Genomic DNA, 12,379 nt, shown 5'->3' with positions numbered 1-12,379 from the left:
AGAAAGTGTTAAAGTGTTTCTCACGTGCAAAATGATACGTATCATTTTTATAGATTAAATTGGAAGAACTTCCTAGGTTGGAGGAAAACTCTATCCGTGGTACTATTTTCTCCATTCTAATGGAAATTATTCTTTTATCACAACAAGAGACCACTGAAAGGTATACCTCAAGTCAACCTTGTCATCATCTCTTTTTCCTTTCAAGTTTCAATTACCATATATCCTTTGCTTTCAAACTAGCACACATCCAAGTAAGATTAGTAGAACAGAGACAACTAATATGCACATAAAAATTCCTATGATTATTTGATTTAAGGCATCTTTCTATTGTTAGGAGTACAACTGTACAGGAAATTATGCATAGTACATGAGCAAGCTATTCCCAGCGGCACAAGCAATTAAATTTGTTGTTGGATGCCATGCCAAATGTAGTAGCTTGGAGCTTAAGTTACAAGAGAATTCATTAGTACCTGAGCTTGAGTTTTCATGCCCTGCAAAATCGGAGAATGGAAGACAGAGGTTTGAACCACCACAAAATGGCAGCAGATCAGAATCGCATTTTCAATTTTTCAATTAAGTCAAAAAGAAAGGAAAAACAATTGCCGAAACCAACCAAGGCGATAAAGTCCCCGTGTCAGGTTGCTTAAGGATGACCTTCTAGTCCTTGGAGCAGCATCACGAAGTGGCCTCCTGTTTCCAAGTTGAAAAAAAGAAAGGAAGAAGTTCAATAGAAACTGGGTCAATGTATCCTAAATCTCTAAGTAGCATTTAAATCATACTGGTATCTACCAAGCGGTAGATTGGTCATTTTTGTAGTTCCGATCGTCTAATATTATTTAAATAACCAGCTTATAAGAGCCAACACACACACAGCACAAAAATTCTTAGTGTTACAATCCTAGGTGTCCCACGTGGCTTAAGTACAGTGTTAACCATATCTATATAAGCGCTATTGGGCACCCTCCCTTTGCAAGCCGGTTTTCAAGGGTAAGTTCTACCCAAAGTTCATATCACTCAGTACAACAAGAAACCAAAGAAAAAAAGGTAAAACAGAAGCCTATATATATATATAAAATGTATATATTAATGACTGCAAGATTAATTCTCTCTTCGGTTTTGGAGAACAGCATTCCATCAATTCGACCGCTTAGTTTTGGGGAACAAAGAGTAAGACAGAGAGACAAAAGCTAACCTGCCGGGACTCTTGCTAGCTTCTATTGTGATCCCTTCTGCACCTCCAGCACCATGGGAGAAAACACGTAACAGATTGCTAAATCAAAGTCAGAGAAGCTTGGTCAGCTAAGCTGCCTTTTTTAGGGGAAACACACGCCAAAGATAATTTATGATAATCTCTCCCAAGACTTAATTTGCAACTGCAGTTAGGGTAGAAAGGACAAACCTGTAAGATCCAGTTGCAAAATGAGTTCCATCTCCACTAAGGCAGCAATCAAATTTATCAAATATTGAGTCGTTATTATACAACTCACATAACTGCACAACATATGGCTACCGTCAGCTAAAGAGGTACATGTAAATGCACATTGCACTTGGGAAAATTCATCCTTAAAAATCCTACACAGCATAAAAACTATACAAAGTTAACAGCATCATTGGAGTACATATAACTCGGTTCTACAAGAGGAAACTCAGGATAACACCAACAACCATTCCTTCAGGAACAAAGTTCAAGGATCATCATCAATTAAGGTAGGTAATTTAACTTGAAAGTTTTCTGAAGCTCTATACTCAAGTTGGGATGTTTACCAACCAATCATTTGGACTCGTAGGTACTGAACATCTTTCAAAAGTCATGACTAATCTTTACGCTTTTAATGACATCTCGATTACTTATAAAAAAAACAAAAAAAAACAAAAAAAACAAAACGTCCTGACTGATCTAATTGTAGTACAAGGTCAAAAAGACAACCTTGATTTGGAGCAATCCATGTAAAAATTACTACACAATCTCCTTCTGCATAGGGACTGCAAAACCATGATTTCGGCTATATTGTTTTGCATTTTACTTTTCGGAGGTCAATCCTGCCCATCTTGTATGCATTGCACACCAACATGTGTGCATGTGTCCTTCTCACATAACTTAAATTGAGGATGAAAGGCTATACGGTAGGAAGAGATCACTGATCTTTTAAATATAATTCATTGTTTGTCACAGTCTCGAATCTCAATATAGGTGGCAGAAAATAGTGCCAGGCAACCCTTGGACAACTTAGTCGCAGTAAAAAAAAACCAAAAGAACAAAGATAATAAAAGAATGAACTAAATAGAATGGAAAGACGAGCAGTTTGTAGAGCTGGCACCTCATTCACCTGTCACTACTAAGGGTTTAAGGAAGCTCCACCTAAAACGAAGTCTGAGAAACCTAAAAGAATTCCTAATCTCACTCAATCAAAAATGTCGTTGCAGTTACTTCCAAGGCTTCTTTATGCCTCCTACATGAATAAAATATAAAATTGGTATGATAGGCAAGTAGGGGGTGCTCAAGCTCAGGTGCAGTCTTGCCGGAAATTTATCTGGCAATATTCACCAATTTTCATCATGAAAAATTCAATCATGATAATGAAACCCGTGCTTTTGATTGGTAGCTCATGTGAATTTTCTTGTCCCATGGTTCTATCAAATAATAAAGCCTTTTCAGGAAAGAACTGAAGCACGTTGTTTTTACAAAGTGGAACATCACTAATACTACTGAAGGCTCCTACAGCTAAGCTCATGGATTTTATGTAAGGAACAACCAATTATCTGAGAATAAATACAATTCTTTTACAATAAACTGCTTCTCATGGGTAAACTCATCCTGAAAGAGTTTAAAGAGGGTAAATTTTCTATTTCTGGGTAAAAAAAGATCCAGTACTCCACATATATTCATGCATGGCATTATTCTAGTATAAAGATCTATTTACAAACTGGCAGTTTCTGAAGAAGAAAGGAGACGAGGAACAATTTCAACTTTTTTGGACTCACAAGTAAAAAGCTTTTCTGTTTCTTTTTTATCAAGAAATATAACTTGACCTGCTGGAATCAAACCAGCAACCTTGAGAATGAATCCTCTGACCTTTCCACTGAGCTAAGGTCGACATTTGAATCACAATATGCCAATAGACAGAAAATATGATAACCAGGCGATTGCTGCTTTCTAGAAAAACAAGAAAATGACAGAAGGCTCTCAGTTGATCTGATTAAAGCTAAAATCGGAGCATCTGTTCCAATTGCTTTTGCTTATTTAGTGTGGAAATGGAATTGGGTAAAATCAGTTAATTAACACAACTACAATCGAAGGTGCATACTTTGATAGAAAGTAACAAAGACAATTTCGAAACACAACACTCTTTGTCAACAAACATAGACATCCTAATATCCAGAAGAACCATCTTTTTTAATTGGCATCGTGAAGAATTGTATTGGCTTACTTACCCTAGGGTTCAAGTGATCATGAATCTTGAATGTTGTAACTGGCGATGAATCCATATGAATGTCCCACAGCTGCAGCAAGAAATAAAGCCCCAATTAGTACCCAGTAGTGAACTACCAGGTGGTCTTCAAGGTGGTAATGTAGAGGACGATCAGGAATCAGAAGACGCATTTGCCATCAAAATTATTACTCGAAAACAGATCACCAAAGTGTCATGTGTCTTTTAATCCCAGTACATGAAAAATATTGACATAAAACAAAAGCAAACACAAAGATAGTACATGCAAGAATTAAAAACTAGACATCTCTATTTCACTGATTCTCTCTCCGAGACAGTTTCCAGATCGTTACGCCTTTTGTGCAGGTCGGAACTTACTTGACAAGGAATTTTGCTACCTTAGGACCAGCATCTCTCTCGTTCAATAATGCCAGAGCTGATACACTACTGGTATCCGCTATAAAGACAAAAGCGCAAAAGGGCCCCTTTACCACTCCCCTTGCCCCCTGTTCCATTGCCCTTCTCTCTTATTTTAAGAGTAGAAATACCCAAGCAGCAACGGCAAGCAGGGTCACTTCCGCAAGCAGAGGAAAAGACCCTTATATATATCCCATTGTATACTTCGTAATGGAGTTACAGAAACCAGGTGTAAAGGCAAAAAAAACAAAATACAGTCATGAGAAGTACAAACAATGTTCCCTAGTTGGTATAAAATCTATTATAGGCTTGCCCTTGTGTCAAAATAACTTAGAAAATAAGATAAGTAAAAAAATGATCTTTCTCACTTCAAAGAAATTGTGTCCCCAAACTACAGTGGCTGTAGGCCATAGACTTGTCACATCATTAATAAAGAAAATACGATGATGTCTAATAACTAGATCTAAAAGAAAAGTCTTTTACAACCATGCCTTGAAAAACTGATTGTAATAGAAACTTGTAATCATATCATTCCCTAAATCCATGAATAGTATAAAGCTTATGCAGATGACAGAGTCTGGATGAAGGACATTTTGAATTGAAAAGCCATGCTCAATTTAGTAATAAGACCTTCAGATTCATGTAATCACGACTTAAGATGTGCCGCCCATCATTTGAAAACTTTATATCAGAGATGGACGCAATGATCTCTGTGAAAAATGATTTAAACCCATGAGATCCTCCATCTTGTAATCTGCAACATCAAACTCCACATGAAAAGTATCAGACCATATTCAAGGCGTTCTGAAATAGTAAAAAAGTACAGATGTAAAAGTGAAAGCAAAAATCAGAACTCATGAGACATGGACCACAAAAATGAAACAGAAATGGACAGAAACTCACATTCTTGCACTGTGTTCACATAATGCTGAACGCCGCATGTCAACTAGACGAATAAAACCTCTAGAGCTGCTGTATGCAAGCAGATTGCAGTGAATTGGATGGAATTCAGCTGATGTTATGACCTCTGAATAAAAATTCAAGATGTAACAGATATATGAGTGACATAACGTAATAAATCTATGCCTCAGGGGCCTGTTTTGCCTCTTTTTGGTTAGTTAAATGGTATGAACACAGTCCCTTATTGAGTATGAAAAAAACACAGGTAGACGGATTATGTTAATGGCCCATGGTAGATTGATACAAGCAGAGGGACTTCTGTTTTTACAATCACCAAGAAATCTATGGCACCATAATTTATTTGCTGCTTAATCATGTCATGTATCCAATGGGCTAGGTTCTCACACCATAACTCAATAAATAGATGAATGAGTTGTAAGGTGTTGGGTCAGGATTATAAACAGGTTTGTCAAACATTACCATCACTTGTGGTCAGTGTGGCATTTTATAGAGCCACATTAAAAATTAATTATTCCAAAAGAAAATTGGTTGTGTCCAAACCATCAAACTGGAATTTTGGACCAATTCCAATTTCAAATACCATGGCTGATCCAAACAAAAGAATGATTAACCACTGCACAGAGTTCGAATATTGCTCAAAGTTCAAGTCTGCACAACCAAATGAATCCCTGTCTATTCTGCTCATCCTCAACCTCCTCCCCTGATTCTAAACATCCAACAGTTGCGGCTTAGTGTTCAGTAATGGAAAAAAAAAGGGTTACACGTATTGAAAGGACAAATAAAAGGTCTGTCAATAGGATTAATTAGGTAGTGCATCTTCTTTTGCTGCAACATTCACAATTTACGATCCTTTTTCTCTTAATGTTTCGCAATTCATTGAGAATGAAGAGAAATAAGGAGAGTAGGGGATATATAGATGATACAAAATTAGAGTACTGTAAAAAATAAATAAAGAATGTGGCAGAAATTACACTATAAACTGTTTAGAGAACAGAATTACCAGTAAGATCCTCCATGTTTGATGGCTTCATATCCATGATATTGAAACACTGATCACTAATCTCAAGGTTCCACAAGTTTATTCTCAGGTCATCCGCAGAAATAAATGTCTCACCATCACTGTACAGAGATTATGACACCAGATTTTTTTTTATACAAGAGAAGCGTCTAAGGAGGAGAAGAAAAAAGAACAAGAAAATCATTAAAGCTAATCACTAAGGGAGCTAGGAACGAAGCAGTCGAAGAGAACAAAGAAAAAAAAAAAAAAAAAAAAAGTTATAAGCTCCTCAATCGTCCTTTCTTTATCACCAGATTATTGTTTTAGTCACATCATAACAACCATATATTTAAGTTTCTACGTTACTAAACTAATACTGTTCCTGCAACCTGGAGAGAGGTAAAGGAAAATAGATATGTAAAAAGTAATGGCTGGCTTATTTATCAAACTAGAAATACAAATCCTTCTCTCATATTCACCTTTTGTGCCGCAAGGCATTCCCTAAGCAAGGAGTTATATTAAAGTTACAATACAAAGGTAGCAGGTACAAACTTTACCTATTATTTGAGATGGAGTTAATGTTAAAATCATGAGCATGAGCATACACCTTTCGACATCTTGTGCGAGCAGTGTCTTCAATATCAGCAATCTAGTTACAAAACAGACTACTACAATTAAATTTTATGCAAAAGAAAACTGATGCAGTCAACTGTAATAGACTTACTATAATCCACAAATACCAACCTTGGAATGCACTTCTTGAAATGGCGAAGTGTTTGCAGCCATCTTTTCTGTCCATTCAAGATGATAGCCATTATCAACAGATGGTTTATCTTGCCCACTCATGAAACTCCTTTCAGCCAAAAGTGCATTCTCTGAACACACAAGTGGATTATGGTCAATTTCTTTTACTTTCTTCACTCTATGTTCCTTGACCTGGCCTCAAAAACCACGGAAAGAATAAGTTAGCATTGCCAAAGTCATTTTAGCACAGTAGTGAAATGCATCTTGACTGATTGAAACCGTCTGGGTGCAATCTTTATGGATAAGCAAAGAAGAGTTAAAGATGAGAATAAAAAGCAAAAAAGTTAGCATGTTGTATAAAACTAACAAAGCCCTTCATCACAGGAAAAAGGGCCCAAATAGAAAGTGTATGAAAAAGGCATAGAGGAGTACGATGTTTGTTAAGAGTTGGCCAAAGAACTATCCATAATTGACGCAAAGATGAACTCCACCAAGAGGTATGTTAATGATGTCATTCAAGCATCCTCTCATTCCTCCTTCCAAATTTCTCAAATAATAAAAAATGCCGTAGTCTTCCATATTATTTGGCATCTTCACGCTCCATGAAGTGTAAAATAACCTTCCATCAGGATTCCCCAAAAATGTAGCATTAGCCACTAAGCAACAAGCATCAAAATTGCTACCAACTATAACATGATATCCACTTGGCTTTTATGACAACTACCGCAATCAGGCATCTCCACCATTTCTGTATTTTGTGAAATATTTGTATATAGCATCCCAGAATTTTTTTTATCCGGGATTTCAGTTTCCTACTCAGTAAGAAAGCTTTGGTGGCCTAACATGCAACCATTGGGAGCAAACCCTCTTACTTATATAAAGAAAGTGCCAACATCCCTCCCTCCCTCCTTCTCTCTAACGTCTTTCTGGGATATTTCTAGACAGCTAGAAAATTGGGGATGAAATTATTAAATCTAAATAGTTCTAACTTTCAAAAGACCATCTTCCTCTGCCCTCTCCATCCAACCTTAGCCTTCAGTATTAATGAACATCTAAATGAATAGAAAACCAAATGATTCACACAAAACAAGCTTCCAAAATTGAAGACCCTAAACAGATAGAACACAAATCCTCTTTTTTCTATTTCATGACAAGCCAACAACCGAAGTAGTCCACTAAGACATTTTCCAATTTCTGTACTTGATTCCCTTCTTTAATGAGTCCCATGTAGGGCTGTATTCGAGCCGAGCCGAGCTTGGAGCTACCAGATTCAGCTCGAATACATAGAATAGGAGCTCGAGCTCGAGCCGAGTTTTGAAGGGTTGTTCGAATTCGGCTTGTTAAGAGCCTAGCCAAGCCTCCAATCGAATCGTTATACATATATATTAATAAATATGAATACTATATATATCTATACACACACACACGAGCAAGTTAACGATTCGAGCCGAATGAGTCAAGTCGAACTTATACAAGCCGAGCTCACGAGCTTTGTCCAACCGAGCCGAATTTATATTAGTATGTCTCATTTAATATACAAGCAGATTATTGTATTCAAGAACAGCTCATTTATTTTTCAAACCGATACCGAATCGAGTTTAAGCAAGTTGAGTCGAACCGAGTTCACGAGAATCTGAGCTCACCCCTAGTCCCATGTTTTCCTCCCTTGACAAATACTACTCCCATATATCAAAGAAAGCCTTCGCCCATTCTAATCTAGCCTTACTCTCATCACCTTTTTGAATATCTAGTCAGCCTACTCTCAAATCTCCAAGCCATACTCTAAAGAGCATAATCAAAGTTTTGGATATAGCAAGGGACTGGTTTAAAATAGGCTACAATAAGAAATTTGACCAAAGAGATATTTTCAATCTAGGATAACTAATCAAGAGAAGAAGTTGACAAAACCACTCAACCATCATCTTTTTTTTTGATAAGTAAAAAGAGAAAAACTCAACCATCATCTTCTAGCCATAATGTACAAAAGCATTTGGATCTCCAAATTTTGAGGGTAATACTCAATCCTTTATAATTGTATGTTGAAAAGATTTTTATTGTGCAAAATATAAAGCCTTAGAGATAGAGTTACTTAATTCTGAAATACCCATACCTTCCACAGTTTAATCGTCTTATCATTTGTTGAAAGGACAAATTGCGATCCATTCTGTGTTGCACACCATCTTACTTTGTTGATCTTCTCTTCAATTTCCAGACTCTTCAAATAATCAAACTAAAGAAAAGGTATACTCCCTATTGTCCAGCAAGGCAGGAAAAGCACAGAAAAGGGAAGAAAAAAAAAAGGCCTCTAGGAAAATGTTTTTCCTGGTGGTTTGTCTAATTATATATTCCTAAAAAATTGGAAACAAAATTCTGTATTTTGTGAAATATTTGTATATAGCATCCCAGAATTTTTTTTATCCGGGATTTCAGTTTCCTACTCGGTAAGAAAGCTTTGGTGGCCTAACATGCAACCATTGGGAGCAAAACCTCTTACTTATATAAAGAAAGCGCCAACATCCCTCCCTCCCTCCTCTCTTAACACCTTTCTGGGATATTTCTAGACAGCTAGAAAATTGGGGATGAAATTATTAACTCTAAATAGTTCTAACTTTCAAAAGACCATCTTCCTCTGCCCTCTCCATCCAACCTTAGCCTTCAGTATTAATGAACATCTAAATGAATAGAAAACCAAATGATTCACACAAAACAAGCTTCCAAAATTGAAGACCAGAACACAAATCCTCTTTTTTCTATTTCATGACAAGCCAACAACTGAAGTAGTCCACTAAGACATTTTCCAATTTCTGTACTTGATTCCCTTCTTTAATGAGTCCCATGTAGGGCTGTATTTGAGCCGAGCTGAGCTTGGAGCTACCAGATTCAGCTCGAATACATAGAATAGGGGTTCGAGCTCGAGCCGAGTTTTGAAGGGTTGTTCGAATTCGGAATGTTAAGAGCCTAACCGAGCCTCCAATCGAATCGTTATACATATATATTAATAAATATGAATACTCTATATATATACACACACACACACACACACACACACAAGCAAGTTAACGATTCGAGCCGAACGAGTCAAGTCGAACTTATACAAGCCGAGCTCACGAATTTTGTTCAAGCCGAGCCGAATTTATACGAGTATGTCTCATTTAATATACGAGCAGATTATTGTGTTCACAAACAGCTCATTTATTTTTCGAACCAATACCGAATCGAGTTTAAGCAAGCCAAGTCGAACCGAGTTCACGAGAATCTGAGCTCATCTAACACCCCTAGTCCCATGTTTTCCTCCCTTGACAAATAGTACTCCCATATATCAAAGAAGCCTTCGCCCATTCTAATCTAGCCTTACTCTCATCACCTTTTTGAATATCTAGTCAGCCTACTCTCAAATCTCCAAGCCATACTCTAAAGAGCATAATCGAAGTTTTGGATATAGCAAGGGGCTAGTTTAAAATAGGCTACAATAAGCAATTTGACCAAAGAGATATTTTCAATCTAGGATAACTAATCAAGAGAAGAAGTTGACAAAACCACTCAACCTTCATCTTCTAGCCATAATGTACAAAAGCATTTGGATCTCTAAATTTTGAGGGTAATACTCAATCCTTTTTAATTGTATGTTGAAAAGATTTTTATTGTGCAAAATATAAAGCCTTAGAGATAGAGTTACTTAATTCTGAAATACCCATACCTTCCACAGTTTAATCGTCTTATCATTTGTTGAAAGGACAAATTGCGATCCATTCTGTGTTGCACACCATCTTACTTTGTTGATCTTCTCTTCAATTTCCAGACTCTTCAAATAATCAAACTAAAGAAAAGGTATACCATCAGGATCTGCAACGCACATAGGCAGCACAATCGAAATGCACAGTACACTAAAAACAGCCATATAATTTATATCATAGATTACATTATCCCATATTATCAAATATAAAGAAAAAAGCATACCTCAGGCTCATGACTCTGAAACTCGGTCTTATATTGGAATTGAGGATGGCCTGTGAAACAAAAATCCATCTGCTCCAACTCATTCCGAGAAAGGTGCTGATTTGAAGTCTAATAAACCAATAATTAATGATAAAAAGATCATAAACCCAATTTACCCAACATTAGATGCCAAACAACCATTACAGCTGCCAGCCTAATCAACAAAATAGTACAGAATGAATTCAGAAAAGCTTCCTAACTTCAAAGTAAAACATATTTAGAAGCACCCCATAATGAATGGTTGATTCTTACATCTTTCCCATCCTTTCTTTCGAAAATTACAACACGGCCGCCTCGATCTCCAACACCAAGGTAATCTCCACTCTTATCGAATCCCATCGTCGTTATGATATCAACTAAAAGAAAGGCCAATACTTAATTTGACAATTTTATCAAGAATTGAAGAAATTCTTTGAACAATTATATCGAAACAAAACAAAGCTCTAACTTAGCGTCAAACTTTCTAGAAGTTAACTAAGATCACAGTATGTTTGGTTGCTGAGAAAATGGATGAAAAGGAAACAAAAACCTTGTCGTGTTATCAATTGCCTTTGTTTCTCAAAAAGGCAACTATGCTAAGCCAACTATGCAAAGCCACACGTCACTGTTCACGATTCTTCAAATTTGTTACCCTTTCCCAAATGTTCTCAGCAAACAAACACACACACAACACAACACAACACAAGACTCCGTTGAGTAAGAATTAGAATTTTCCCCGGGACCGGAACCATAATTACCAAAGTTTACAAGGTTAAAGATTTACTTTCTTTCCCCACAGTTTCTCAGTAACCAAACACGCACACACAAACACAGAGAGGAACTAACCGTCTTGGAGGTCCTCTCCGGGAGCTCGTTCGCCGAAGACCTGGGAGAACTTCCACTCCAGAGGAGTGCGAGAGTCTGTGCTCAAAGTCATGGCTGCTTTCGAAGCGGCGACGTTTCGATCGGTCCCTCACGAGTCACAAGCTCGCCATTAGGAGCTAATTTGTGGGAATTCACAAAGCCAAAGCGAAAGGGAAAAGGGAAAAGGAAAAAGACGGTGATTCTATTTCTCGGTTGGAAGGAGATTCTGATTCCCCTGAGCTTCTATTCTCTCCACTCGAATTCTCCGAGAAATGGTTTTCAAGATTATGCGCCAAAATAGCATTCTGGGCTAAGCCACCTTTGTTTTGGGTTATCAGATGGGCCTATATCCTAGGCTACGAAAGGTGTGCAAGGCCTAGTTATAAGATTAATACTATAAACTCCATTTTTATCTCATAATTTCGATACGACAGTTTCAACCAACCTTTCGATCTTTATTTTTTTTTTTAAAAAAAGAAAAAAGAAAAAAAAGAAAACCTGAATGGGAAGTGAACTATGGTTTTATAGTGAAGAGAGAGAGGTACCAATGAGACTTGACGGTGTAAGACTCAATGCACGGTGACGGCAAGATGAGCACATGAGAGGATCAAAGAGTGAGGGCTTGTGGCGTGAGAAAGAAGATATGCAATGGAAAATGATGGTCAACAGAAATTATTTTCAATTTGACCGAAAAAAACTTCTTTAATTTTTGAAAAATGATATTTATACGGTTTTTAACACCGTAAATCATTTTTTGAATTTAAACTTCTCATTCTTGGCCGCACGTATGTGGAAATTCGTCACCGCCGACCACTGGAGTTTTTTGGTAGCCCGAATCTGTCTCCGAAAGTCGTTAGATTTTGGGATTCGATCGCCGGAACCTAACATAGTGGCCGGATTCCTGCAACTGTGCAATATTTCAGCAATACTGACAGAAATCTAGCCACTGTGCAAGATTTCGGCCAGTTGGCTAGATTTCGGGTACAGTTATCAGAATTTGGCCATTGTGCCAGATTCCGGCCAGTTGGCGACC

General features: G+C 37.2%; 1 protein-coding gene across 1 annotated transcript; it reads right to left on the bottom strand.

The window, feature by feature from the left end:
- Nucleotides 1–281: 281 nt before the first annotated feature.
- On the bottom strand, nucleotides 282–11,651 carry LOC133875383 (serine/threonine protein phosphatase 2A 55 kDa regulatory subunit B beta isoform-like). The gene is made up of 14 exons (XM_062313502.1): nucleotides 11,329–11,651; nucleotides 10,756–10,859; nucleotides 10,465–10,572; nucleotides 10,205–10,324; nucleotides 6,508–6,699; nucleotides 6,321–6,412; nucleotides 5,767–5,885; nucleotides 4,749–4,872; nucleotides 4,476–4,599; nucleotides 3,433–3,501; nucleotides 1,400–1,491; nucleotides 1,193–1,270; nucleotides 614–690; nucleotides 282–491 (listed from the first exon to the last, which is right to left on the bottom strand). The coding sequence occupies exons 1-14, from the start codon at nucleotides 11,417–11,419 to the stop codon at nucleotides 355–357; spliced, it is 1,527 nt and encodes a 508-aa protein (XP_062169486.1). The 5' UTR covers nucleotides 11,420–11,651; the 3' UTR covers nucleotides 282–354.
- Nucleotides 11,652–12,379: the final 728 nt, after the last annotated feature.

Source organism: Alnus glutinosa, chromosome 8 (genome assembly GCF_958979055.1).
Source record: "Alnus glutinosa chromosome 8, dhAlnGlut1.1, whole genome shotgun sequence".
Lineage (NCBI taxonomy): Eukaryota > Viridiplantae > Streptophyta > Magnoliopsida > Fagales > Betulaceae > Alnus > Alnus glutinosa.
This window is presented reverse-complemented; position numbering and strand designations above follow the sequence as displayed.

Bases quoted from the DNA above. Each gene is read 5' to 3' on its own strand.
- LOC133875383 (XM_062313502.1), bottom strand. From the start codon at position 11,419: ATGACTTTGAGCACAGACTCTCGCACTCCTCTGGAGTGGAAGTTCTCC. The intron at 4,873-5,766 runs GTAATTCTGTTC...ATTTTTATTCAG, and splicing joins AAACATGGAGGATCTTACTG to AGGTCATAACATCAGCTGAA. The intron at 691-1,192 runs GTTAGCTTTTGT...ACTTGGAAACAG, and splicing joins GCTAGCAAGAGTCCCGGCAG to GAGGCCACTTCGTGATGCTG.